Below are 23746 nucleotides of genomic sequence, written 5' to 3'. Positions count from 1 at the left end.
ACTTTATTCAGCCACATGGACGAGACTTTTGTGCCACCCTGACGTGGGCTACAGTCCCCCTGATGATTACACTCGGCATGGACGTTCCCCCTCTCTCCTACACCTTCCATCAAGCCAAGTCCCATGCATTTAATGCATGGGAGGCTCTCTCCTAACCTAACCAAACCTTAACCCAACTGATCACAGCCTCCCTTCAGTCCATCTCTGGCCTATAAATACCCCCTTTGCATTTATATGCAAAGGGTTAGCAACATTGAAGGCTCTAAGACTTTCTCCCTCTTCCCCTTTGTCTCTTGCTTCCTCGTTTTCCCTCACTTGAAAGAGCAAGCAAGAAACCTCAATACACACATCATCTACACCCATACACCCTTCATCTATCTCTAAAACACCAAGCTCAAGGTTCAAATCCTCCATCAACCTCAAAACCAAAGGTATATCACCTTTGCGTGGTTTTTTGTTCTGGACCCTGAGGGAAACCAGTTAGGTCCAGGCTAGTAATCAATACTAGTCCTAGCCTTAAACTGGTAAAATATAACAATCGTGTGAGATGAACGATGGCACACGCCAGTACCATCATGCCGTACTCCTGTCATGGCAGTATGTGCACTACTGGCGTGGGGATCATTGGTCATCCATTTTTCTTGCCTATACTTCTGTCATCACCTTAGCATGCTAACAACCAGTTTTACAGCTTTCCGTATCCTAGAACTGTTTAGGTGTAGTATTCAATATTTGCTTTTATTTGCTTTGGAGGGCTCCTGGGATCTCTCTGGTCATGTTCCAGAACTCGGATAATGCAAAGCCAAGCATTGACCAAACGGTGAAATTGGCGTACGGTCTCTTAAGACTGGCGTACGGCAGTGTTGCCAGGATCCAGTGGCTGGCCTTTGCATTTAGCTTAGTCTTGGCCTCTTTTCATGACCTCACACTGTTTATGGGGTATTCTGTTTCTTCTCATGGCTTCAAGCCATTCCTATTGTCTGTAATTTGTATATATGCTGATATTAGTTGCGTGGTTTGTCCTGGGTGTGCACTAGTCCATTCCAGAGCCCAGAGGGTTGCAAACAAAGACTGTGAGTTCATGGTAAGTGGAGTACGCCAGTGATGAGGTGGCGTGCGCAGGTTGTGTTAGTACGCAGTGGCCTGGCCGGTGCATACTGGTGCGATACCTGCTCACATCCCTTCAGAGCAGCGTACTCCAACTTATTCAGACTGCTCTCAGTGCTTGTTCTCAATCTATATTCATCATTGCAAGCAAATCATCTCCATAAGCATTTTTGTCACATAACTGCAACTTATCACAGTTTTAAGGGAAAATTTCATGATAGCACCTGACCTTTCACAAAAATTACACAGAGACACCTGACCTTAAAGAAATATCACATAAACACCTGACCTTTCAAAGAACTCATCAATTTAACCCCTACCGTCAACCTCCGTCAAAAATCAAACGGAACTGCTGACATGTAATACACGTGGCTTTATTGTGGTAGGTGGAGAACACGTGTGTGCATACATGGCACAAAACACGTGTGTGCAAAAAGTATTAGGGCTTCAAACGTAGAACACAAAAATTGTTCTTGGAGAGAGAGAGAGAGAAGGAGCGATTTAGGGCTTTCAGAAAATAGTGTTTTCAGTGTGAAAATCGAAGGGTTTTGAGGCCTGGTTTGGGCTTCAATCAACAATGGTGTGGTGTTTGAGGGAGAGTGAAAATGGTGGATCCCTCCAATATGGTATCCTCTTCTTCTTTTGTCTTTATGATAGACTTGTCCTTTTCCAAAAGGCAGAAGTAGGACCATATTGTGTTGAAGTCGTACACCTGCATTTAGCTTTTTTTGACACTTTACACACTTGTCCACGAAAATTCTTTACAACTATGGCTTTTTCCCTTTTTTTTTTTTTCAGGTGAATCATTTCCCTTTGTTTAATCAATTCATTTGGTTTTTCTTTGTTTAATATTGGTAGTTAAAGTCTTACATGTAATTTAATACTACCTACTAAGTATAATAGGTTTTCTCTCTCATTTTTTTTCACAGATTCTTCATCTGATCACTTTACAATACAACACAACTATGGGGGTATTTTAGGGCACACAAGGGAGACAAAATATATGGGGGGCAGTGTAGGCTATGTTGATTATTGTGAAAGTGATGAACTCTCTTTAATTGAACTCTTCAATATGGTACTTGAATTTGGTTCAAAGTTTTCAGCCATTAACTTTTACACTTGGGTTAGTGGTGGCTTAAGAATTCTAAAAACAGACTTAGATGCAATGGGGCTACGTTCATTGGTTGATAAAGATAGGGTGGTGAAGGTTTTTTCTGTTGAAGAAAAAGAAGATAAAGTGTATGGGGAATTGTATGTGGGGGCCCAAGAGAGTCAAGTTGGCAGACCTAATAAGCCCAAAAGGACTGAGGTTAAAGTTTCAGACTCTAGAATATCACTGCCCAGATGGACTGGCCCTTTTCCTAAAACCATGGGCTCACTCAATAAGGGCATGACACAGCCCAAATCCATAGGGATATCCAGTAGGTATATGCCACAGGACAAAACCATGGGGACCCCAAAAAATGCCAAGGCCCAGTCCAAACCCATTAATGTCTGCAATAAAGGTAAGGGCAAGACCAAAGTCCAGGATGTAGTAATTCAGGATATGGTGGATGTGCAAGTGGATGAAGAGGGTGACAGTGATGAGTATGACCTAGATTCAGACACCTCTGATGAAGATGAAGTTTTTTATGATAGTGATTATGGGTTAACTGATGATGATGAACTGTTTGAGCAAAACGTTGACAAATATGTAGAATTTGGTGGGTTGAACAAGAAAAATACTTTGAGTATAGATGCTGATTATGCTGCAGTAATAGAGGAAATGGCTGATATAGAAGGTGGTATTGATGATTCCTCTGATGAACTCAATAGTGGGTATAACTCCTCAGATGAAGAAGGAGGGTCTAGAAAACAAGAGAGAAAGTACACAATTTTCAATGAGAAGACTGAGATGGACAATCCTGTGTTCGAGGTTGGGATGGAGTTTAAGACTCATGACCTAATTGCAAATGCAGTTAAAGAGTACTCAATTTTACATGGAAAGAAGATTAAATTCCTAAAAAATGATAGGGAAAAGGTGAGGGCAAAATGCCAAGACGGTTATGATTGGCTCATCTATGCATCTTATGTCCCTAGTGATGCTGTGTATAGGGTGAAAAGGTATGATGCAGTGCATAACTGCGTTAGGTCTTTCCATGTACCATGGGTCAGTACCAAATGGATATTGGACAAGTATTGTGACAGGATTAGAAGTAACCCTACGTGGCCAATCAAGTCTCTGGCCGAAACTATAGAAAAAGAAAGGACTGTGAAAGTAAGTATCCAAAAGGTCTATAGGGCTAAGCAGATGGCTTTGGAGTTGATTCAAGGTAGTGCTGAAGAGCAATTTCAGCAACTGTGGGGATATGTGGAAGAGGTAAGGTCTTCAAATCCTGGAACAACAATTAAAATGAAAGTGAAATTGAATACTAGGTTTGGGAATTTTGCAAAGTTCAAGAGGTTGAATATTTGTTGGGGTGCATTGAAGAAAGGGTTCTTGGAGGGATGTAGGCCATTGATAGGATTGGATGGGTGCCATTTGAAAGGGCCACAAGGTGGCATTCTCTTGACAGCTGTTGGCATTGATTCCAACAACTGCATTTACCCCTTTGCATATGCAGTGGTAGAACAAGAAAAATACAAGACATGGAACTGGTTTCTTGAGCTACTGATAGAAGACCTTAACATACAAAATTCTCATAGTTTTACAATTATGAGTGACAAGCAAAAAGGTCTAATTGAGGCTGTTCAGAATCTGTTACCAAATGCTCCTCATAGGTTCTGTGTTAGGCACTTGTACAATAATTTCAAGCTGGAGTTCAAAGGTTTGGCCCTCAAAGATATATTGTGGAAGGCAGCTAGAGCAACTACAATTCCACAGTTCAATAATGCTATGGAAGAGATGCACCAGATGGACAAAATGGCATATGATTGGTTATGTAAGAGGCCCCCAATCAATTGGAGTAGATCCCATTTCAGCACATACACTAAGTGTGACATCCTCTTGAATAACCTATGTGAGAGTTTCAATTCAAGCATCTTACTGGCCAGGGACAAGCCTATAATTAGTATGCTAGAGGCCATAAGGGTAATTTTGATGGAAACAATTGTCAAGAAGAGGGATGCAATGAAGAGATGCAAGTGGCCAGTGTGTCCAAAGATTTTCAAAATAGTGGAGAAGCTGAAAACAAATTCTGAAGGGTGGATACCAAAGTGGCAGGGCAGTGCCAATTTGAAGTTTATGGGCCTAATAATATGCAGTACAAGGTCCACTTGACAAACAAAACATGTGGGTGTAGAAAGTGGGACATCTCTGGAATCCCATGCATTCATGCCATAGCAGCTCTGAGTTTCTTGAACATGGACATTTTTTATTATGTTCATGAGTGTTACAAGGTGGATACTTACTTGAGGACTTACAATAATCTCATCAACCCCATTAATGGGAGGGATTTGTGGCCAACAACTGAAAACCCAACACTCTTACCTCGTGATGTGAAGAAAAGGGTTGGAAGGCCAAAGAAAGCGAGGAGGAGGGAGCCAGAAGAACCTGCAGAGCCTAACAAGTTGGGGAGGAAAGGGATAAAGATGACATGTAGGCTATGTGGTAACGTGGGCCATAATAGAAGGAGTTGTAAGAGGTCTGCACAAGCTAGTGGAGAAAATGGAGAAACTAGGGGAACTGTGGTAAGTTTAAATTGCTGCAGTAATTGTTTAATATTTTCTTTATTCCTATTGTATCCTATGTTTTACTCATATAATATGCTCCAATGTTGAACAGGCTAGTGGTAGTAATGTTGGTTCAGTGGCTGGTGCACAAGGAAATGGACAAATTGTACAAAGTGGTGGCACTGTGGTGAGTTTGATTTATGAAAATTTATTTTTTGTATTCCTATTGTAGTGTATGTTTTAATCGTATAATATGCTCCAATGTTGTCATTTTTTCTATTCCAATGTTGGACAGAAGAATGCTAGTTCTGGACAGTGCAATGGACAAACTGGACAGAGGAATGCTACTTCTAAACAAGGGAATACCAGGAGGCCTAAATTGGTTGTAAGTGAAATAGTTCTCAATAATGCATTCTCTAGTTATTGTTCAATAAATGTTTTTGCTAATGTGATTTCATTATGCAGGTCAAAAAGGCTCGAAAGGTAAATTAGAGTGAAGGTGGTTCTATAGTTATGTCCAAGTGAATGTGTATTGCTGGTGGATACCTTTTTGTGAAGCCAATTGAAGTGCTGGTGGATACCTTTTTGTGAAGCCAACTGAAGTACTGATGGATTAGTTTTTGTGCAGCTAGTGCAACTAAATGAACTGGTGGTTTTTTTGAATAGGCAACTGAAGTTTTTATGAAGTTTTAGTGGTGGATGCCTTAGTAATGTTTAAGTACTTTGAATTGTAATGGCTGGATTTGAATTGTAATGGATAAGTATTGAATTTGGAACTTAGACTTATAACTTGGTTGGTTTTGGTCTATTTGCAATGCTGAATTGTATTGGCTAGATTTGGTCAATTTGTAATGGTTGTGTCATGGTCTATTTGAGGCCTTTTTTGTGAACATTGGGAGCAAACTGCAAACACCAGGTTTTTGGCAATGGACTATAGTTTTTTGGCAATGGACTGTAATAGAATGTAGAGGCATTATGCTGCATTTTTTTTTTTTTTTGCTGATTGAATTTGCCAATTCCATCATTTTACACATCACCAAAACACAATTCATGGAACATAATCCCTTTCATTTCATACATTACCATTACATAAACCAAAAAGAGATTATACCAATCTCAAACATCCTACTACTCTACTGCCACATCCCATAAACACCACCTCTAGTTCACTACCGCTACTACTACCAGTTTCCAACCAGAAATTTTCGACCAAACATGGGACATTAAACCATTTTCCAAATGGCAAATATCACCCATGACAAACATAGGGCAACCAAGAGCTTTTTCTCTTTCCTTTTTCTCCTCAAGCTCTGCTTCCATATTGTTTAACCTCCTGAGCAATTCATAAAAAATCTGGCAAAATCTTTGCATCCATCATTTAGGCTCTAGATAAAATATATATATATATATATATATCATTTGGGCAACCCTTGAACCTTCGCCCTGGATTTGCATCAATCCAAAAGGTACGAACAACACGTTTGGAGCCGCATTCAATGCATAGGTTGTCCTCCAAGGAGCTTGAGCTTGAGATTTTGCTGGATGCAAGGGATGCCATGGTTGTGCTTCCATGAAAGGGGAAGAGATTTGGGAGAGATGGTGATACTGCAACAAATTTATGCTTCAAAAAGGATCTCTAATCTCTCATAAATAAGGAGGGGAGGGATTTTGGCGCCTAAATTTACAACAGGAGATGAGATTTCCCTCCAAATCCATGTGGGATCCCTCCAAACGTATTTGGGTATCCCTCCAAGTCCAGGTCAGCAGTTCTGTTTGATTTTTGACGGAGGTTGACGGTAGGGGTTAAATTGATGAGTTCTTTGAAAGGTCAGGTGTTTATGTGATATTTCTTTAAGGTCAGGTGTCTCTGTGTGATTTTCGTGAAAGGTTAGGTGTTATCATGAAATTTTCCCCAGTTTTAATCCCCATTAACTGTTCCCCCGCCCTAATTGGCTGAAAAATGATCAATGAGAGAAAAATGCAAAAGTTTTATAAAATGTCTGAGTAGAGACCGATCTCCGGATTGGGCGAGAGGGGTGCAATAAAACCCTTCCCCTCTCGTAACCTGGCTCCCGAACCTCAGATACTGAAGGTAACGACGGACCGGTCTATGCCTTTTCAAAATCAAACAAACGTAGCAAAACGTTTCAAGTTCGGTTCCTTGGGTATTTCACCGCTAAAATCCGAGTGGCGACTCTGAATCGAAGCATTTCGCCGCGCTTTTCCAAAAAGGGCCGCACCCAAGTTTTTCATAATAAAAATTTTTCGGGGCGTGTGCCCACACTCAATCCTAAACAAGATTTCTATTTTGATTTTTTGTATGTTCCACTAATACAAATAAATACTCTTTTTTTTTTTTGTATTTTTTATGGTTCTCCTGTGACAGCCTACTCGCCGGCTGAGGGGGGGCAGGTTATAATTTATAAGGAATGATCCTTTCTACTTATACAAGGCCTTTTAAAGCCGTGAGGGCGGGCCAAGAACGCAGGGACTTCACAGTTAAGCGTACTTATCCTGGGGTAGTCCAGAGATAGGTAACCCTACTGGGAAGTCTACGGTCTTTGGGCGCCTAAAGAGGACAATATTGTACAAAGATGGATGGGATCGTCGTGGGCACGTGGCCGCACCGGCTCGGGCCCGCATAGGGCGCCGTGCGCGGGACGGGGCGTGACAGGTGGTATCAAAGCTCAACCCTGGGCAAAGTGGTGAGTAGGATGCGCTTTGCTGCCATGGACCCCGGGGGAGAGTTGCTGGGAACTGTGTAACGAGGACGTTACACCTCTAAGGCGGTAGATTGTGACAGCCTACTCGCCGATTGAGGGGGGCAGGTCACAATTTATAAGGAATGATCATTCCTACTTGTACAAGGCCTTTTAAAACCGTGAGGGCGGGCCAAAGAACGTAGGGAATTCACAGTTAAGCGTGCTCATCCTAGGGTAGTCCAGGGATGGGTGACCATGCTGGGAAGTCTACGGACTTTGGGCGTTTAAAGCGGACAATATTATATAAAGATGGATGGGATCGTCGTGGACACGCGGCAGCACCGACTTGGGCCTGCATAGGGCGCCGTGCATGGGGCGGGGCGGGGCGTGACATCTCCACTACGGCATTTTCAATTTGGCAACCTTTTCCTTCTAGCCCTTTCTTCTTCTACAATAATTTGTTGTTTTGTATCTTTGCCTTAATGGTACTCCTTATGGCTTATTTTGCCATTCATAGTAGGAGTATTTGCTGTTTTCCCTTCCCCCAAAAGTTGTAACACTCCACTTCCGTAGAAAGAAAAATAAAGTAAGAGCATCCGTAATGGTAATAATCAAAATCAATAACTAAAATATGTCACGTCAGTATTTGATTATCTATTTAGTCTATAATCAAATTTAACAACCTCTACCTCCGCATTGGTTATTTTTGCATCCCTAATAAAAAAAAATCCACAATACACAATGCACATTTCTCGAATCGCAAAATAGTTCTAATCACGCACCCAACCACACCAAATTATTTGTCTTGATGAGATGATTCCAATGTGAGGTGTCATTGAGTTTTGAGTTTGGTTATTAGTAAAAGTTGTTAAGTTTGGTTATGAAATGGGGGGAATTTGGTTATTTGCTAAAAGACTTGTAACTTTGCTTATTAGAATGTAAAGTCTTTTTTATCATTGTTATTAAATTTGCTTATCGAAAGTAACAATATGGAACTTCACATTGCTAACTTTAGCAACCCTTTAAATGAATAATCAAAAGTTGATGTGATAAGTTTTAATTATTACATTGTAGATGCTCTTAACAGCTCACAAATAAAACAGCATTTCGGCTATGTTTCATCATACTTTTTTGACAAGAAAAAAAGAGGTCACAGAGGTTGTTATAATCACTATCCACAAATAGTTTTACTACCTGATTTTCATACTTTTGTAAACACAACCTTAAAATGTGTAGAGGTAGCCTAATCAGCAATGAAAATCTAAACGAAGATTATAGTCCCGACCGAAACATCTACCTTCTTACTTGATTGAACGGACTCTTTTCTTTGTTACTTCCACAAGGCTCGCACTGCAAGTTTGCAAGGTGGCGAAACCCACCAATATTAACGAGGACAATTAAATTGGGACGGAATGAGTAATTTCCTTGAATCCCTTTGTTTAGTTATTGGCCAAACCAACAAACCCATAAAGAACAAAGAATAATCAAGAAAATAATTGCAGGAAAGAGAGATTTATGTGCTTTTCAAACTGTGTGATCCAGTGCATCGGCCGGCCAAATTATTGCACTTGGCCGCAAACTATTACTCTTGACAGCAAACTTTTACACATAGCTGCAAACTAGGGGTGTGCAAAAAAAATCCGCAACCCGACCCGACCCGACCCGAAGGGTCTCGGGCGGCTTCAAACAGGTGCTTCAGTCAGGTACAGGTTGGATTCTATAACAAAAAAAAAAATTGACTTTCAGAATGGTGCGTTCCTTACCCGAGGGGGTCAACCGACCCGAACTAAAGAATCGGGCTCGCAGACCGTTCTTACCATCTGTTCGGTTCGATTTCGGGCCTAAAATTTTGTTACTCGAAATGGTCGGGTCGGGTTCGGGATCAAACCCGACCCATGCGCACCCCTACTGCAAACTATTGTACATGGCCGCAAACTTTTGCTATTGACTGCAAACTATTGACCTAGCCACAAACTGTTGCATATGGCCGCAAACCTTTGCTATCACTCAAACAAAATTTAACTTTCTACAGTTCATACTTTCGCAAACACCACGTTGAAGTATGTGGCGCTAGCCTAATCATCAGGTTGTTTATTTCCTATCCTACTCCTCTATAATAAGCAGCAGTTATGGGGGATTTTCGCTTGCCAACTTTTGTCCAATTTGGACAATTATACCCCTCTATTGTTTTGGTTTGTTGTTCTTGGTCGGTTGGCTATAATGGTCATTTTAGGTCTTGCACTTTGTGGGCTACGTGGCTCCTTCTCGACTTTTCTCGTGCATCACTTACGGCCACGTTCAGCATTCCACTAACCTCCCCTCCCCTCTCTCTCTCTCTCTCTCTCTCTCTCTCTCTCCAAGAATTTTACACACCGCCATGCCATTTCTTCTTCTATCGGAGAACTCCCTCTCTCTCTCTATTCCAACTTTGCACTATCTCAATCACCGATTTCGCAGGTTTTCATATATCTCCTACTCCTAGTCTATCCTCCTCTCTGTGAACACAAATATATATATATATATATATATATATATACACACACACACACACACACACACACCACGGATCCAGTGAGGGATCCCTTACCAGTCTACCGTGCGGACCTCCCCTTTTCCGATCGAATTGCGACGATCCGAGCCGCTCAATATGTTCAGAACGTGATTTTAAAGGTACCCGCGAGAAATCAGCAAAAAAAATGATCAGGAAGGGCTTGATCTGAGCAGTTTTTGCTGAACTGTTCAATAAAAAAACTGCTCGGATCAAGCCCTTCCCGATCATTTTTTTTGCTGATTTCTCGCGGGTACCCTTAAAATCACGTTCTGATCACTTTGAGCGGCTCGGATCGTCCCAATTCGATCGGGAAATGGGAGTCCTGCACGGTAAGCCCGTGCGGGATCCCTTAAGGGAACCAGACTATATATATATATATATATTTTGCTGATACAAATATTCTGAATTTATTTCCTTTGATTTCGGTAGTAACAGTTGTTCTTGAGCAGGAATATGAAGCAACATCGAGGTTTCTCATTAATCTATAATGTGCCACATCCTGACTTAGTTTTGATGGGATGCTAAGGAGGTATTTGGGGGTCCTACAGAGCAAATCTTTCCGTTGAGCTTCTGCTCGCTTAGGTTCATACCTCCGTCCAGTGCTCAAATTGACGGCTTGTGCTCCTCCTGAGAAGGTTTGGCTCCGTTCTCGGTGGCTTTTTCCCGATTTATGGTCTTCGTTGCGGTTTGCATGTTGTTTGGTTTCGCTATTGTGGTTGCAAATTTTTTTTTGGGTTTGTTGGTTGTCGATCGGACGCATTTGGTGCAAGTTTTGCGGGGGTCGTATCTGAATTTGGATTTTCAAATTGCATCTTAGCAGTTAGCATGCACAATTTTCAGATATCCAAGAAATCTTTTTCTGATTATTACAGTCGTTCCAGAGAGGGTGTGCGAGCATGGTTTAGTTCTCTAAGATTGTCTTTGTGCAGTGCCAGTGGTTTTTTGTGTTTATTTTCTTCTCAAGAGTAACTTTTTGGGCCTCTTTTTGTGTTTGAGGAGTGTCATGGTATGCGATCTACCTGTTATTGGTTACAAGTTACGACGCTGTGGCTGGAGCGGTTTTATTTGTTGTCACTTGCCGATTGGGGTTTTCGTGCCATCCCTATGTGTTTATTCATGCATGATTACTTTTGTTTGGCCTACTTGTGTCTATTGTGTTCTTATAATCTGTATTTATGCTTGTGGTCGAGGATGATGAGGACGACGACAACAGCCATGACGATGATAATGATGACGACGACGACAATGAAGAAAGGGTATTTTTCCCAGTTACTTTTTTCCCCTCTTTTTCTTTTACCTTTTTTGGCTCTTCTATTGTGCATAACTTTATTGATCCAACAAATACGAATAATAGAAGTAAAAGAAATCAAATGACATAACAAGGGAGACACAAAGCACCTGATATGTGTCTTTGGTCTTTATTACATTATTTCGTACTTGTGGATTTTTCCTGGTGTGGGTTATTAGAACAACCATGCTACTTGCACATATGTTTTTTCACATATCTTGTACATATATTTTGTGGGGCTCATATCGGGGTTCCATAAAATGATCCAAACCGCTCATCTTTTTTAAAATACTTTTTGGAGGGTTCTTGTAAAAAATCAGCTCCAATAGATATCGGTAAGGGCTTTTTTAGAATTCGTAGGACAAAACAGAATGATTCGTGCTACGATTTATGAGAAAGCCCTTACCGATATCCGTTGGAGCTGATTTTTTACAAGATCCCTCCAAAAAGTATTTAAAAAAAGATGAGCGGTTCAGATCATTTTGTAGGATCCCGATATGGATCTCACAAAAATGTATGTGCAAGATATGTGCAAAAACATATGTGTGTGAATCATTACTATTATTAGCAGAAACATGAAGATTTTGAAATTTTTAGTACCAATCAATAACTGATTGCTGCTACATCAGAGGTTTGTATTAGTATGATGAATTTTCATTGATCAAGTATTGGAACCCTAAAATATGACATACTCTACTTATTTAGGACTAAGGAGTGAATGAATTCTTTGTTTCTATTCAGGTTCGTGAAGGATTTTGAAGTTTTTAGTACCGATTAATACCTGATTGCTGCAGCATCAGAGAATATTAATCAGTACGTGTTCTTCTCCATCGCTGATTGGATGCTAAAAACTTGATTGCTTGGATCAGCATAAGTACAATAAGTTTTCTTATATTCTTGCTCTCTAATCCTTTTCTCCATCCATATTTTTGTTAGGGCTTTCTATGTTTCTAATAACAATGAAGTTTGCGTAAAAATGCCGCTGGGTATGGAGACAGCAAAGAAGAAGAATTCTGCTAAACCGTTTGTAAGGTCAGATTGATTTATTTGTTCTTTCCTTTACAACATCATTATCTTCTTCTTTATTGTCTTATTTTTATGATTGGAGTTAGTGCAGGTCTTCTTTTATTTTGAGAACTGAAAGTGAGTTTTTCTTACTTCTTGTTTTAATGGGATGTAACAAGATTTGCAAGTTGAGGTTAGTTTCTTTAGTTCTCTTTACATTATCTATCTTGATACAAACTTTTGCTTGTTAGTAATTGTCTATTGCCATTAAACTTGTCGACTGAGTTTATTCTACTAAAAGCTTTGTTGATGTAAGAGTAAAACTACAGTATTGTTGAATTTTTGGAAATTTAAATGAAGGTTTTGTTTTTTGTTTTTTGTTTTTTTAAATGAGCAAAAGCAGAAGCATTAGACAATGCAACCCAATTTGGAAATGAGGAAAAAGTAGTAGCAAGTCAAGCAACTTTATGTGGAGTTGATACTTTTTGTCACAATGCCAGAAAAAACAGTCTCTCTAGGAATCGTTTTTCACATTTGTCATCTTTTTTTACCATATTGTTGCCATGGTAAGTTTTTCTGTTTTTTGTCCCTTTGAATGGATTCTGGCTTTAGTCCCTCAAAACATTCGATGTGAAGTGGGACAACATATTGTATTGGCCCATGTTGCCCTTAGTTGGAATGTTCTTCCTATTTCTGCTTCATTTCGATCAACATGTGTTGGTAATTTCCTTCATTTTCCAGTCTAAAAATTCAAAGATTTAGTTGACTGTTTATGTGAATTTTCTAGAAAAACTTGCCTTATTTCATTAACCGTATTCCTCATTGAAAGTTTTCCCATGAGAGCATTTTTAAGTATATGTAGAATCAGTTTTTTTCCCTCTCTTTTATTTTCCCTCATTCCTACCGTAGGTGCCTTCTATGTGTACTTTTTTGGACACATTGTTTATTGAATATTTAGGCATTTGATCTTTTATTGACCTTGAGTGCAAAGCAGTGCACTGTGACTTATCGAAAGATCCCCTCTTTCTATAAGATGACAAAACTTGGTCCTCATGCTCAATGTCCTAGTCCCTAGATCGGGTCGATGTATCATCAGGTTCTATTGCTTCTATTGTACAAACCTCAAAACATAGTATCATGTAACTTCTTCTGTTTGACGTTCGCTCATTGATTAAACACTAACTTGATGTTTGCTCAATTTTTTTTAGCAAATGTTTGCTCATTGATTCAACACTAACTTGAAGCTTCTTATTTTCAGCGAGTCAATTATTGCCAGCACTCTTGTGGCTTAGTCTGAGTAGCTACCTCAACAAAGTTTAGCGATTGTCATGAGGCATGAATTCAATCAGCAAGATAGTCTTCCCAAGTTTGGAAAGCATGAAGCAACAAGTTAGGATTAAGGTGTCCATCAAAATCAAAATAACAGTACGAAAATCATAAAGATATTTATGCTTCTTCATTTCATATTGGAGTGATCTACTTCTACTTAGGTACGAATATATTAGTTTTTTCTTTCTATCCAAATTTTCTGTAGTTTACACCCTGTATCAGTCTTTCATTCAATGAATTGAGCTATTGCAATGGGATAAGAATTGGAATTGTACAGCTGACACTCCCAAGGACTTTTGCTCTTTCTGACTAGAATAAACTATACTTTTTGCTGTGTCTAATCCTTTGGCAATTGTATAAAAAATCCTCTAGCCAAACTCATGCAAGTAGCTGAATAACCTGAAACCTTTTGTACACGGCAAAAACTTATCTAGACCATAACTTATACAACTAGCAACTTCTGATGATACACTTGATCAAACTTATCCATATAACCTTTGCTATCATCAACAAGAGCCATAATTTAAAGAAAATCTAAAACGCATCTATACAACGGGCATGAATGACGTGTTTTGCACGTCGGCATGCACCTAGTAGAGTTAAAACATAAGGCTCAATTTTTGTATCAATTTTTTGTCCGCTAAAAATTCCTAGCAAAATACCATTGCAAGGTCGGAAAAGACACCGCTACTCACACAAGTAGCAAAGAAATGCACTAATATCCCCATGTTTCCAGATTCACATTCTTCAGAATCTTCACTCCACCTATTCACCAAGTCATTCATCTTCATGATTCTGCAGCTAAACTGCAACCATTAACTAAAGACCAAATTTGTAGGTTTTGCTAGGATTACAGTTGAAATTCTTGTCACCCCCAAACCCATATTTCGTGCGGTAGCCAGGAAAATCGGTGAAATTGAAATGCACCTCGTCAATAAGTCGAAGGCTTGCACTTGATGCCAGTTGCTCCAGATTCCATTCACGAAAGAACCCATTTGATTTGTGGGTAACATGGATTTCTCCCCCTTCCGCGATCATCTCTCTAGCATTCGCAATGAAAAGGCATACGAGTTTTCTTTCTCGCCTGCAAGAGGAAATTTGTTGATGGAAATGAAATTTCAATTGCGTAGGTTTGGAATTGATTAGTAAAAAGCAGTTATATAACACGACCTGGCTTCTGTACGGTCCAAACTCAGATGGCACGAAGCTGCCACATCTCAATCATCTATATCAACAATCATTGGTTCAAATTTACCAGTGTTTCACTGGTGGTAGTCGTCTGCTAACAAATTTGAATCATTAAAAACACTTTATAACACTTTAATTTGGAAGTTCGTTATTGGATGAACAAGTCTTTACAGTCAAAGCTCACACTACAGAGAAGCCAGATTCATACGAATGAGATGAAATTTATTGACCGGAGTTTTGATTCTTGGGAATCATCGGAGAAAAACCCGGAGAGTAGGAAATTGAAAACTATGCGATCAAAAGTCATGCCTTGGAACAAGATTTGGGCTGCCATTTGTGTTGCATCCAGACCATTCATGACCTTGGCTCCTCGGCTCCTTAGACTTTAGATATTAGACATTGCTTTCCTATAATTTCCGCTCAAATACCCTGAGGAGTCCAAATGAACAACAGATGTCTCTATAGTCCATATCAACAACATTATGCCAGGAGTTGCAAAACATGCCCCGTAAGGCCATAAATAAATAAAAAGACTCGGCTCCCCTGCAGTCCAAGTGCAGAGAGACCTCTACACTTACGGGTACGATTACGGTCGTTTATCTTAGTATTCAATGGTCCAGGAAAGATTCTTCTCGGAAAGATTCTTTCAACAAATCTACATCATTAAAAACACTTTTTGGCGACCAAGATCATACAAACCCACTAGAGTGGGTGATCTTGGTTTGCTAGGTCTCTTGTTTGGTTATTTACTCCCTTTGAGATGATATCCAACTTCAACGTATTCAGTTGTTTTTTGATATAATACAACTCCTATCATTTTGGCAAAAAAAAAAACTTTTCAGCGACCAAGATCATACAAACGGCTATCTGGAGACCGATATCAAGACTACAGATAAGCCTGTAAGTATGCAAAATAACTGGTTAGTTATATACAACTTGTGACTTACCTGTAGTATCGAGTGAAGTGGCGATGATGTTATGGGCATAGCCAAAAGCCACAGCCAAACTCGCAGAAAATGAGAAGTCTCCTTCTCCAACAAGCAGTATCGTTTGGAAATTGCTGTAGTGCTTTATCCATCTCTCTTCTATCACCAGTACTGCATGTGCTGTGAGTGAGTCTCTTTGGGAGTAGCCCAAGATCGATGATTGTGGAGGAGAGATAAGAAGATTTTGATGCAATGCAACTGTGTTCGAAGTGGAATCCCCAGAAACTAAATCAGAAAGATGATCAGGTGGAGGATTCGAAACAGGGGTCATGATTGGGTCGATGCATGAGTACTCCGAGCTGTTGGTTTGTAGAAATTCAGTTCTAGTTATGGTTTTGAAGGGTGGAATTGATGGATAAATGAGGAAATGTGAGGAGGTCTCACGTGGGTTTTGATCAGATTCGTCCTCTGCTTCACCACATTTGCATGTACTCCTAAGGATGTTGGACAAAACTTGCCCCATTTTCACTCTCTCTCTCTCTCTCTGAATCTTTGTTTTCCTCTTCTTCTTTTCCTTTCAAGTACTATTGAGGTCGCTGCGATATTAAGCCATGTTGTTTGCCTTTTTTGTTTTTGGTTTTTGCAAAGGAATGTACGTAGTTAACCTTGTGAGTTGTGAACTGTGATGCTTGCTCCCAATTCATCTTCTCCATGGGAAAAAGTGTTGGAACTCACACCACCTATTTCCACCTCTCGAGGAGACCTTCTTTCTCTCTCAATCAACACCTTTGACCCATGCACCAGTGGAAAGGTTAAAAAAAATAAAAATAAAATAAAATCTATCTACTTATTTTGTCTTTATTTGAATTTTTGCAATAAAAATTGGTTATTTCTTAAAATACTTAGATAAAAGTAAAAAAAAAATTACTTTTCCGATTCCTCTCGATAAGACAAATCAATAACCTACAAAAATTTAGCACAAAACTAACAAATGTAAAAAAAAAATTCAAATTTAAGTTAAATTTAAATTCAATAGAACGAGACCAATTCAACTTGTATTGACCAATCCCAACTTTAATTTACTAGACATGCACGTGATAATGGGGGTGTTTGGAAACTTAATTTTTGCATTTTCGGATTCTCATTTTTTCATTTTGGGTGTTTGGCATCCCATTTTGAGAATGGATTGTGGGAGAATGGATTTTTAGTTTTTGGGTTTAGAGGCAAAAACCCAGAAGTAATGTGTTAATTCTTTTGATTTTCTTTTTGAATATGCATGCAGGGTGTTCCGGATTAGATTCCGTACAACTTACACTAATTCTTACAACCTCTTACCTTCCACGGCTATTTCACACGCTAGGTCAGTTTTTACCTCACTTCTCTTTCGGTAGTGAGTCGCTGTATGAACAAAACACAAGGCTTGGAAGTATTGCACTTAAGCGGTGACTATAATTTTCAGGAAAAAAGAAAGAATAACAATGCGTACTAGGAAAGGGAAGAAGTGTTGGGCCCGGAGTGCCCTTATAGATTTGGTTATATAATGTCATATCTTGCGATCGCTCTAAAAATAAACTTGCGTGTGCAATGTCGAATGCCATAAAAGACTTAATTAAAGCCATTTCCACCACCAATTAGTTTTAGGAGAGGCGGTAGAAAGTGATCCGACAAGTCGTATCAGAGCCAAGAAGTCATGGGTTCAAATTGCTGGAGCGTCATCTTCAGAGAGGGATTTTGGGCCCAGAGTGCCCCCATGGATTTGGTTACACAATGTCACTCCTTGTGACCGCTCTAAAAACAAACTTGCCGCTCTAAAAACAAAAAACAAACTTGTCGCTCTAAAAACAAACTTGTGAATGCGATGTCGAATGTCATAAAATATTTAATAGAAGCCCTTCCTACCACCAATCATGATTTTAAAAGATATAGTGGAAAGCAGTCCGACAAAGAGATTGCGAATCTAAACGTTTTAGAATCTTGAACAAGAAGAAACAAAAGCCATAATTGGATACTGTATAACATTTGAAACACACCATGAAATGTCGGCTACATGAATCTTTTTTCCAAAACAAACCATCAAATACTACTAGTACTAATTATTTTAGAAAGTCAGCAGTACTTTCATCTGCAACTTTTACACACTTGATCACAAATTCACTCGTTATCCTCCTCACCATCTTCAACTATATACATACTACATCTGTGTAAAAGGTTGAAGACCATGGCTTACCATCTTCAACTATATACATACTACATCTGTGTAAAAGGTTGAAGACCATGGCTTTTACCAGCGAAAGGGATAGTTTTAACGACAGTTCTAGCAACGTAAACGGAAAAAGGTAAAGCTCACCACTGGTGACAAGAAACCGACATCCTTTCCAACCGTGCCAATCTTAAATCGCTGCAACGTTGAAACTCCTCCAAATTTAAAGTTCTATACCTTCCACTTCTGCCATGTACGTTGGAAAACCAAGATCCATGAACAGAATTATACACATCACCATCACAACCATTTCTTCCAAATGTTTCCATGACGTGACTAAAGTACCCTCGGAAGATCCTGGGGCATTCATTTCTGATACCAACAGTTGGTTGTGACACGACATACCCCGGAATGTTACTCGCGTATGGAGCAAAATTTGTTTGAGGCTGTCGGAACTCGTAAGGAATCATCGGCCGTGGTACGGCTGCAATTGGCTGTCGTACCGTTTCAATCGGAGTCTCAACAAAGTTTTGCATTTTCTTGGTATGAGGCGAGAATCCAAATTTATAGGTGCTGCAAGCTCCCAAAGGAAAGGGATGGTCACTTTTCAGACCATCGCCTTTCTTATTGTTGTATCCTGGGTAGTCCTCTGCCTTAAAATCCACACACTCGATCAATGCCAAAGAATTCTGTGAGGCAAGTTCCTCAAGATTCCAAAGGTTAAATGGAGTTGTGGTTTTGTGGGTAACGTGAATTTCGCCATTGGCTCGCAGCATTCCTCTTGCATTCCTGAAAAATCCATGCACAATCTTCCTATGCTTCCTGTGTATTGGATGCGTAACAAAGATTAATGCACAATAATCGTTCGGGAGGATACTTAAATTGACACGACAGAGACCACCAAGAGCATCAAATTAGATCTCTTAACCTAACCAAACCAAACCGAGCCTTATATCCCAATCAATTGGAGTCGGCTACATGAATCATTTTTCTCTACCACAATATATTCGTCATTGGAGTCCTTGTTAGTAGATGCATGCTTCACCACTGACGGAAAATACAGTACTCAATTACTTAATTTTTGCAAGGTTAAATATTTTCCCATTCCTGATATACTAGCAATTGAGGTCTGCCCAATCCCCAACACTACATTTTTTTAGTAGTTCGATAACTCATATGCACAAGAATAAAAAAGACAAGCACAATGTGATAAAAGGGAATGGATGTTAAACGTGCATTTCTCCTTTGATGAGCTTCTAAGCAGCGTTAGCGTAGGAGCAGAATACGTTGCAAAACTGAAGTGGCAATGCATCTTTATCGAATAATACCTCTTCCATATCTGTTGCTCAGTTAAACATGTCGACATGGGCGCATATCAAAGGTATCAATAAGATGTCCATTTCAGCACGTTGAATACAATGGGAAAGAAAAAACAAGAGGAACATGGAACAACGTACAAGAAGAAGGTTGCAAGCGTAGCAACCTTAAATTAGACAAATGAGTTTATTCAAACTTAGTTGGACGAGATTGACAAAACATAAGGTAATTTCACAAGAAGGCCACTCACTTGATGAGATGCTTATTGTCTTCTTTTCCATGGAAGCCTGCATGAGGAAAATTAAAGATAATCCGATCGAACTTCCGCATTTCGAGATCAGTATGAAGCTTCATAGCTGTAGCATCCACTCCGTGCAAAAGGTATGCACCCAACTTTAACAATTTTACCAAATTTGATTTTGCTTGCTTGTACTTCTTAATCAATTCATCTAGTCAAAGAAAAATAGAGTCCATCAATTCGTAGACAAAAACAGTAACAAGGAGAGAAAACAGGAGAAAAATAAAGGATTTAATCCAATGAACTCAGTTTCAAAAAACTTAAATCACAACCTCACACAAGTAATAAACCAACATCCAATTTATTTCTCCTTGTATTATTCCCTTTACCAAAACAGAAGTAACCTGTGATATTCAAAAAAAACAGTAGATCCAACGTATAAAATCTCCAAATGGGGAGGTAAGATAATAAGGCATTTCAATTGCATATAGCCATATACTATGAGACACGTTTTTTCCGAAAAAAATTTGATGACTCACTATGGATGGACTAAACCAAGGGACCAATTTCACTGTCTATTAGCGGGGTCCAGTTAAAACCTGGGAAAGAATCTCGTGTGGACTGACTTAATATAGTAATGGATAACACGAAAGGGAGCTTTGGGCCAATCCTCCTCTACTTTCCTGGGGATGGAGACAACACAATATTGGAATAATTGGTTAACTTTCATGGCTTCACATGGCATTTTGTTGGATACTGATTTTTGCCTAGGCAAGGAACAGTGCTCTACTTTCCTGGGGATGGAGACAACACAATATTGGAATAATTGGTTAACTTTCATGGCTTCACATGGCATTTTGTTGGATGCTGATTTTTGCCTAGGCAAGGAACAGTGCTCGTAATGAATTGATAGAAGCCTGTTCTCTCTCTTAATCATTCTCAAGTCAAGATTCTATCACATTCACACCAACCACAAGAACCAAAGTTAGTAGGAAATAATTGGTGAAAAGGACCCAAAAGATAGTGGGTATAATAAATACTTAGTCCACTCAGTTGTACTACAGAATGAAGCAGGGAGTGTATCCCATTGTGCAAAAACGGTAGAATATACGTAGATAGGTATATCTAATTGGTTTTGCTAATAGTCATTGTGTTTTGCTCATAACTTCATGTTTTCAAAAAAGATGGTCTTTTTCGTCATCCTATATGAATTTTTTACCCAAATCTAAGTAAGAACTAAGAGAATAACCAAAAAAAAAAAAAAAAAATCGTAAAAAAGTTAGGCAAAGCTTCCATCCAATTTGGATATAATTTCGGCCAGGGATAAGTCATTGTTCATTTCTCTGAGTATTAGAACAACAACAATCATGAGTATCAAAGGAATCCAGTGCAGGAGGCGACTGAACACAAATTGGTGGAAGAAAGAGCCAAAGAAATGGAGAAGTTGCAAAAGGGAAAATAAAAAAGTATAGAGATATGTATACGTACACCTTGACAAAGAAAAATCCATTGGTTTTGCAAATATACATGTTGCATAGGGGTGACACCCATTGATCTGAGGCTTCTAAGAAAACTGTGAGTAGGATCATTCTTATCAGAGAGATACTTATGGACTGCTGGATTAAAAACAATCCATTACCGCTAATATATAATTTAAATTATTTTCAATTCAGACCATCCAATACACTTTTGAACGGAACTCCTCCTTTACGGAAAGCTCTTAAAGAAGTTTTTCTCTTTATTCCTACACTATTGCTCAATGCTCAGTAACTAAACAAGAAACCGAGTGTATCCCACCGTACCAAAAATAACACAAATATACTTTCTGGGTTTTTCAATTTTCGATCGTTTAATCGAAATACCCAATGATCCGAGACGCTTAAGAAAGCCCTAACCAAAATTTCTTATTTTTCCATCGATCGAAAAAGCGGCAACTTTTCAAAATAGGAGCATATTCATGATGAAAACAAAGATACCGAAGGAGTCGAGGGAAGAAGCGACGATGTTAGAAGCAGAGCCAAAGGAGTGAGCCAAACTCAGAGAAAATGAAAAGTCCCCTTCGCCCACTAGCAGTATCTGGTGAGACGAACAGTAATGCTTCGCCCATATCTCCCTTTCTTCTTTCACTGCTCTGAACAATGCATCACACGCTATCCCTATCGCCATGGACGTTTCTCTCTCTGTTCTCACTCGAAGGACTCTGCTCTGATCAAGTTTGAAGAGAGAGAAAGGGAGAAAGGAAAGTGAGAAGAAGCGACTGTTTACTCCATCGTTGTTGGGAAGCCGTAGAGAAACGATAGATTCGATTTTATCAAAAGGTGCCCTGAGGTTTTGTGAGAATAACAGTTGTGCCACTAAAACTAGAAGCTTGCAAATGGAAAGGTTCCTTCGAAGTTAAGGAATTTGAAAGGGTGATTTTGGAATGATTTGACTGAACGTAGGAGTGCACCTATTTTTCCAAAGTAGGAGACGCCTATGAGACGTGCACAATAAGCTGCTGAATATTTTTCCTTTTTTTTTTTTTTTTTGTCTATGAATAGCTCTCATTCTTTACAAATATTGTTGGGATCGTCTTTGGTAGTACTCTCTCCGTCCAATATATTTGTTTCAGTTCTATTCTAATTGGATAAAAAAATTAGTTATATTTATAAATTGGTATTGAATTTTATATCCAATATGGATCTTGTTTGATAGATCCCGATTTGTTCTATAATACAATATTTTCAAAATCACCTAAAATATTATAAATTATAAGATATAATTAATTGAAAAGCAGCACGAACTTCCAAAAGTGACAACAAAATTGGGACGGAGGTAGTACCTGTCTTGAATAGTACTCCATCCGTTCGAATTTAATTGTCTCTCATTCTATTTTAACTGGCTAAAAAACTTATTATATCTTTAAATTCGTAATGAATTTCATATCGAATATATATCTTATTTGATAAATCTCAATTAATTATTTAATATAGTGTTTTCGAAATCACATAAAACACTATAAATTACAAGAAACTCTCTCCGTCCGGATTTAATTGGTCCTAGTTTTATTCTAACCGGTTAAAAAATAGGTTATATCTTTGAATCCATATTGAATTTCATATCAAATATAGATCTTATTTGATAGATCTCGATTAGTTCTATAATACAATATTTTCGAAATTACATAAAATATTATAAATTACAAAATATAATCGATTGAAAAATGGCACAAACTCTCAAAATTGATTATTAAATATGGACGGAGGGAATATAATTAATTAAAAAATGTTACAAACTCCCAAAAAGGACCATTAAATTGGGACTGAGAGAGTATTTTTTTTGTAGAACTTATATTTTTAAAGTAACTCCAGTGACAGCTCAAAACATTTCCTAAACATGATATCTATTTTGATTTCAGGTGTGCTCCACAAACACAAATGAGTATTTTTTTTTTTTTTTTTTATGGTTCTCCACTACGGCATTTTCAATTTGGCAACCTTTTCTTCTAATTTGTTGTTTTGTATCTTTGCCTTAATGGTACTCCTTATTTTGCCATCCATAGTATTTGCTGTTTTTCCTCCCCCAAAAAGTTGTAACACTCCACTTTCATGGGAAGGAAAATAAAGTAACAGCTCATAGATAAAAGAGCATTTCGGCTATGTTTCATCATACTCCTACTTTTTTTGACAAGAAAAAAAAGGTCACGGATGGTTGTTATAATCACTATCCACAAAATAGTTTTACTACTTGATTTTCATACTTTTGCAAACACAACCTTAAAATGTGTAGGGCTAGCCTAATCAGCAATGAAAATTTAAACGAAGATTATAGTCCCGACCGGCAGGTAAACATCCACCTTCTTACTACTTGATTGAACGGACTCTTTTCTTTGTTACTTCTACAAGACTCGCACTGCAAGTCTGCAAGGAGGCGAAACCCACCAATATTTAACGAGGAACAATTAAATTAGGATGGAAGGAGTAATTTCCTTGAATCCCTTTGTTGAGTTATTGGCCAAACCAACAAACCCATAAAGAGCAAAGAATAATCAAGAAAATAATTGCAGGAAAGAGAGATTTTACGTGCTTTTCAAACTATGTAATCCAGTGCATCGGCCAAATTATTGCACTTGGCCGCGAACTTTTATACATGACCGCAAACTATTTGCTCTTGGCCGCAAACTATTGTACATGGCCACAAACTTTTGCATGACTGCAAACTATTGCACCTAGCCACAAACTGTTGCACATGGCCGCAAACCTTTG

General features: G+C 38.8%; 2 protein-coding genes and 2 long non-coding RNA genes across 6 annotated transcripts in view; 3 read left to right on the top strand and 1 right to left on the bottom strand.

The window, feature by feature from the left end:
* Positions 1-21751, bottom strand: part of LOC131329687 (uncharacterized) — a 28121-nt gene extending 6370 nt beyond the window's left edge. The window contains exons 1-2 of the mRNA XM_058362990.1: positions 21479-21751; positions 19515-19713 (exon numbers count right to left, since the gene is read on the bottom strand). Of these exons, the coding sequence (XP_058218973.1) occupies positions 19515-19713; positions 21479-21668 (389 nt within the window). The 5' untranslated portion in view covers positions 21669-21751. The remainder of the gene's footprint in view (positions 1-19514; positions 19714-21478) is intronic.
* On the top strand, positions 1315-5282 carry LOC131329794 (uncharacterized). Its single transcript, XR_009200845.1, has 3 exons — positions 1315-1733; positions 4871-5143; positions 5224-5282. It is a non-coding gene; the product is annotated as an uncharacterized LOC131329794 (long non-coding RNA).
* LOC131329683 (uncharacterized) lies at positions 1731-4490 on the top strand. The gene has a single exon (XM_058362986.1). It carries the CDS (start codon positions 2111-2113, stop codon positions 4364-4366), a length of 2256 nt encoding a protein of 751 aa, XP_058218969.1. The 5' UTR covers positions 1731-2110; the 3' UTR covers positions 4367-4490.
* Positions 10453-13896, top strand: LOC131329788 (uncharacterized). Of its 3 annotated transcripts, XR_009200837.1 has the most exons (5): positions 10453-11267; positions 12041-12112; positions 12236-12331; positions 12417-12497; positions 13563-13896. It is a non-coding gene; the product is annotated as an uncharacterized LOC131329788 (long non-coding RNA). The 3 variants fall into 3 exon arrangements; XR_009200839.1 differs by having other exon boundaries at positions 12041-12331; XR_009200838.1 differs by lacking the exon at positions 10453-11267 and having other exon boundaries at positions 11870-12331.
* Positions 21752-23746: the final 1995 nt, after the last annotated feature.

Source organism: Rhododendron vialii, chromosome 6a, assembly GCF_030253575.1.
Source record: "Rhododendron vialii isolate Sample 1 chromosome 6a, ASM3025357v1".
NCBI lineage: Eukaryota > Viridiplantae > Streptophyta > Magnoliopsida > Ericales > Ericaceae > Rhododendron > Rhododendron vialii.
This window is presented reverse-complemented; position numbering and strand designations above follow the sequence as displayed.